This window comes from Vulpes vulpes, chromosome 11, assembly GCF_048418805.1.
Source record: "Vulpes vulpes isolate BD-2025 chromosome 11, VulVul3, whole genome shotgun sequence".
NCBI classification, from domain to species: domain Eukaryota; kingdom Metazoa; phylum Chordata; class Mammalia; order Carnivora; family Canidae; genus Vulpes; species Vulpes vulpes.
Genome location: NC_132790.1, coordinates 22107260 through 22113225, shown reverse-complemented (window position 1 = coordinate 22113225; position 5966 = coordinate 22107260). Strand labels below are relative to the sequence as shown.

At 35.0% G+C, this 5966-nt stretch overlaps 1 protein-coding gene across 1 annotated transcript; it reads left to right on the top strand.

Annotated features, from left to right (window-relative positions):
• The first annotated feature begins 4767 nt into the window (after positions 1-4767).
• Positions 4768-5724, top strand: LOC112912411 (olfactory receptor 51G2-like). The gene has a single exon (XM_025989114.1). It carries the CDS (start codon positions 4768-4770, stop codon positions 5722-5724), a length of 957 nt encoding a protein of 318 aa, XP_025844899.1.
• The last annotated feature ends 242 nt before the right edge of the window (positions 5725-5966 follow it).

Genomic DNA, 5966 nt, shown 5'->3' with positions numbered 1-5966 from the left:
TTTTCCAGGGTAAAGAGACCAACATGAATGGTTAGTGTTGCTGAGTTAGGATATGTGAAATTTGAGAATTAAATTGGAAAATTCTGCATTTGATAATAGTACATTTTAAAGTTAAAAAATGGTTTGCTCAATTTCATCTGTGTTTTCTTCTATGTAAAAACTGTTGTAATCATGATCAATATAGAGTATTTGTTAATGCTGTCTGTGCGTATTGTGGCTACACAGCTAGTAGTAGATTCCCAGATTTCATGGACTGTGTTTCTTGATTTGATAGCTTTCCCTGAAATCCTGAAACTGACATCTCATGAATATATTTTGCAAATATGCATTAGATTTGACTAAATCAGCATGCTCTGTCTTGAGGTGTTAAATCAAAGAGAATATTAAATGCTTTTGCAAAATTTGGATCTTCCCTCCCCACCTTATTAAGCAAAAGAGCTTTTCCCAATCTAAATGTGAGTTCATGACTATTGGTGATAACTGTCATCTTCTTTAAAAGTTTAAAGAAACTCAAATGAGGATTTGTGTTTTGGGAAAATGACCATTCAAAACCAAGCATTATATGGCCTCATTCATTTGGGAAATATAAAAAATAGTGAAAGGGATTAAAGGGGAAAGGAGAGAAAATGAGTAGGAAATATCATAGGGGGAGACAGAACATGAGAGACTCTTAACTCTGGGAAACGAACAGGGGTAGTGGAAAGGGAGGTGGGTGGGGGGGTTGGGGTGACTGGGTGATGGGCACTGAGGAGGGCACTTGATGGGATGAGCACTGGGTGATATGCTATATGTTGGCAAATTGAACTCCAATAAAAAAGAAAAGCAAAAACAAAAACAAACCAAAAAAAAGGTGGATGTTCAGATAAAAAAATATAAAGCTGACCTAGATGAACTGTTCTGCTAGTGTTCAGAGACTTGTTGATCTGCAATTTCAACCCTTTATAAGTAATACTAGGTGCCATAATATTCCTGACCTAAATTCTCTGTAAATTCACCATAATTTTGCAGAATTACACAGAATTACAATGTCGTTCCTTTACACAGGAAGTATATATGCTTTTCCCAAACTGCTGTTTCTTAGGAGTTCTCCTTACATTCTAACTGATCACTGAAGCCTTTCCCAATATTCCCAAGTAAAATGTATGAAATGATTTAGATATGGATGTAAATATGGTCTATACCTCTGAATCAGACCTTAACACATTAGTGCACATAACTTTTTTAAGCTTTCTTTTCAATTCTGTCAGCATTATAATAAGCTCTTTTATGTTTTCTGTTTAATATTTCTAAAATGATTACCCATATCTTGACAACAAAAAATATTAGTTCTCAGAAAGATTAAATGACCCTTTGGGTTACATAAGGATGAAACAACAAAGCCAATTTTTAAACCGTAATAATTTTGTTTCTTTCATAATGCTGTCTTACTTGAATCTCCAACTTAGATTGTTATGAACTTGTACTTGTTATGAACAAGGTTCTAATTAAAAAGTGCATAATCAATATAGGATAGTATAACATAACACAAAACATAACATAACGTAACATGATGTAACTTCAAAGGGGAAAGAGGTATAACTTTACTTTCAGCAGCTGATACAAGAATAGATTTAGAGCTAGATTTTTTTCTTGACCAAGAAAAAATGTATATTTATTATATTTATGTATTATCTAAATACATATAAATTATTTATATGTAATATATATAAATTACATATGTAATTTAGAATTTTTATAATATAAATATACTTATATATTTGAATAATGACTTATTATAATTACTTATATATTATAAATAGTATTTATAATATACTGTATTTATATATATAAATAATAATAATAAAGGCAGGGCTAATGACCTGGAATCAAATGGATTATATTTAAGTTGTTGTTTGAAGCTGGAGTGATGGTAAAGAAAGAAGCTTTTATGTTAATAACTAAGCTGCATGCATAACAAATCCATGTATGTGAATGAGTGCTTATGTAGGTGTTTATGTGTGAGTACAGGATATTTTTATAACTAGATCTGTTATGTGTTTTTAACCTATGGTTGCTAGGGGTATTTCTCATTTATACATGTTTAAGATAGAGCCTTTATAAATGAAAGTGAAATTTTAAAAAATTGTGTATGAACATAGCTTCTAGTTGTTCTTAATTATTTTTCAGAGATAATTTAATATTTCTTATTGATCTATATGTGTTCTAGTGAAGCTAATATGGGATTTTTATAATACCTACTTACACATATATTTGTATTGAATTAAGTATTATGAAGGCCAAGAAACAAATACTAATTGGTAATGTTTTCAGAAAAAAATCTCATTTTGAGAAATAAAGAAGCTTGTAATCTTAAATACTTGCAGACTAGTCCACAGGGCAGAAAAAGAATAAAAAATTCAAAACTTTATGGGTGTAATGAGGTACCAAAGACAAAAGTTTGCTCAATTCCTTCTGTTTTTAAAATTATGATTTTATTTATTTATTCATGAGAGGCAGAGACATAGGCAGAGGGAGAAGCAGGCTCCTCACAGGGATCCCGATGCAGGACTCAATTCTGGAATCCCAGGATCACACCCTGAGCCAAAGACAAATGCTCAAGCACTGAACCACTTGGGCGTCCCTGTTCAATTCCTTTTGAAAGGATTAGGAAATATTTTCTAGATGAGATAAATTTAAGATTAATTTTTAAGACTGAAGAAATTTTCACAAGGTATGTAAAGGAGAGGGGATATTTCAGAAGAAAGTACATGAAAAGGCTGTACAATAAGGGTTAAATTATGCTTTAGGATATATACTTGAATTTCCTTTGAAGCATTTTTGTAAAGGATATATACTTATGCTTAGGATATATGCTTAGGATATATACTTGAACTTCCTTTGAAGCATTTTTGTAAAGATATCTATAGATCAGTTGAGTATATAATCAGAAAACATATCTGCATTGAGTATGGAAATTTGGGAGTTAACTGAAACCTACAGAGTACTCTATTTGCCCAGAAATTTTATATCCATCAGAAGAGAAGAGCAGCAGATAAATAAACCAATTTGAAATAGAGAAGCTATGCATTTTGTCCAAAGGCAGCTTTAAATTTTAAGGGATAGGATGTATGCAGGGTGTCATAGCTTTTTGAAGTTACTGTTGACAAAAATGTTAAAGACGACATAGAGCTTTTCTTTTTTTCAATATGGGATAAGGACCATTTAGATCAGAATCAAATAGGTAAATGTGTAAAAAACATAGTCTGCACTCATCCCAGATATAATAAATTTCTGGTAATAGAATTGTCAAGTTATTTCACAAACAACTGTGACATTTCCTTTGAATGAGTTGAAAGGAAGGATTTGTAGGAGATATTCTGGAGAGAGACTTTTTGATGAACTACAAATTTAGAATAATTAAAAAGTCATCCTTCCTACAAAAATCTTATATTTTTGATCAGCCTTATTGAAATGGAACTTAACCTGTAATAAAATTTATCAGGGTACCTGGGTGGCTCAGTGGTTGAACATCTACCTTCGGTTCAGGGTCCTGGGATCAAGTCCCTCATCAGGCTCGCTACAGGGACCTTGCTTCTCCCTGCCTATGTCTCTGTCTCTCTCTCTGTGTGTCTCATGAATATATTTAAAAAATCTTTAAAAATTACCAATTTTAACAGTACAGTTTGATGAATTTTTAAAAATGTATAAAATCATGTAATCAATCATGATATGGGACATTTTAATCTCCCCAAAAATAGTTCTGCCTATTTGCTACTTCTTTACACTCCCTGTTCACCTCTGATCAACTATCACTATGATGTTGTCTTTTCTAGAATTTCAAAGAAATGAGGTCTTAAAGCATTTGATCTTTTATGTTTGCTTCTTTCACATGGTATAAGCAATCCATTCATGATGTTGCACCTATCAGTAATTTATTTCTTTTTGATTTAAATTATATGGATTTGCCAGTTTGTTTATCCAATCAGTAGTGGTTGTATATTTGGTCTCTCTCTCTCTCTCTCTCTCTCTCTCTCTCTCTTTTTTAACTATTGTGAATAAAGCTGTTATGAATAAATGTGTACAAGTCTTTGTGTGAACATGAGTTTTTATTTCTCTTGGGAAAACTCTCAGAAGTGAAACTGCTGGATAATGCTAACTGTGTGATAAATGCTTGTGTAACTGTATAAGAAACTGCCAAACTGTGTTCCTAAAAGGTTGTACCATTTGCCTTCCATGCATGGGAATTCCAGTAGTTCACATCCTCATCAATACATGGCATTTTTGGGGATCCCTGGGTGACTCAGCAGTTTAACACCTGCCTTTGGCCCAGGGTGTGATCCTGGAGTCCCGGGATCGAGTCCCATATCCTTGCATGGAGCTTGCTTCTCCCTCTGCCTGTGTCTCTGCCCGTCTCTCTTTCTCTCTCTCTCTCTGTCTCTGTGTCCCTCATGAATAAATAAATAAATAAAATCTTAAAAATATATATATATGGCATTTTCAGTCTTTTTAACTATTCTACTAATGTTATCTTATTGAATTTCTCATTTACATTTATCTAATAAATAATGACTGAACACCTTTTCATGTGCTTAGTTGCCATCCACATATCAAGAGAAATAATTATGAAACTAAAAATACAGACTCAATTTTGAGTTCCCCATATCTTAATTTGATAATTCTGTGCATTAATCTATTTACTTTAAATTTGGCTTTCAAGTTTCTTGACACATGGTTTCTCTTTTATAGGTTTGCAAGCATCTTGGACTACTGTCCTACGTACATTTCACTATGTTGGCTTTTAATAGCACTGCCTCTAATTGGCCCACTTTCTCCTTCATTGGTATTCCTGGTCTGGAGGCTGCACATATATGGATCTCCATCCCTTTCTGTGTCCTGTACATCATAGCCCTTGTGGGTAATGCTCTTCTGCTTATCCTAGTTACAGCAGAGCAGAATCTTCATGAACCTCAGTTCTATTTTTTGGCTGTGCTTGCCCTTACTGACCTAGGTCTTTCATTGTCTACAATGCCTAGTGTCTTGGCTGTCTTCTGGTTTGATGCCCGACACATTGGCCTGGATGCCTGCCTAACCCAAATGTTCTTCATTCACACCCTCTCCTCGGTAGAATCAGGTATTCTTGTGGCCATGGCTTTTGACCGTTTGGTAGCTATCTGCGCTCCATTAAACTACACCAGGATCCTTACCCACTATACTGTTGCCTGCCTTAGTGGAGCTGCTGTCTTACGAGGTGCCACTCTGCTGGCTCCTCTGCCTTTTTTCCTTAAGACTTTTCCTTTCTGTGGGACCAATATCCTCTCACATTCTTATTGCTACTACCCAGATATGCTCAACCTGGCCTGTGGGGATGTCTCTTTCAGCAGTGCCTATGGGTTGGTTTTTGTCCTTTGCACATTTGTAGTGGATGTCATCTTTATCATAGCTTCATATATGAAGATCTTGGGCACTATTATGAAGCTGGAGACTCAAGACAGAAACTGGAAATCACTGCACACCTGTGCCTGCCACCTGTGCACAGTGCTTGTGTTTTACCTGCCCCTCATCAGCTTGGCAGTGCTGCATCGTTACAGCCGGGATGCTTCTCCAGTTCTGTATACCACCATGAGTAATGCCTACCTCCTCATGACACCACTACTCAACCCTCTTGTCTACAGTGTCAAATCCAGGCAGATCCAGGCTGCTCTGCGCAAGCGATTTTGGGTGCAACGTGTCATTGCTGGGGAATGATTTTTTTTTCCTCTGTATCAGAAGGGATGACCAATTGAAAAATACTATTTGGATCTAGTAAGTGCCAAGCAGTGAGCAAAATACCATGAATTCGAAAATAAAAAATACTTAGGTCTTCCCCTCAAGAAATGCTTCATCTAACTAAGGAGGGAAAAAGAGGTAGAATGCTTGAATAAATTATCACAACTGTGGTCATAAATGATGATTGTTTGCTAGAGGTAAGGAGAAACCGCAACAGGAAC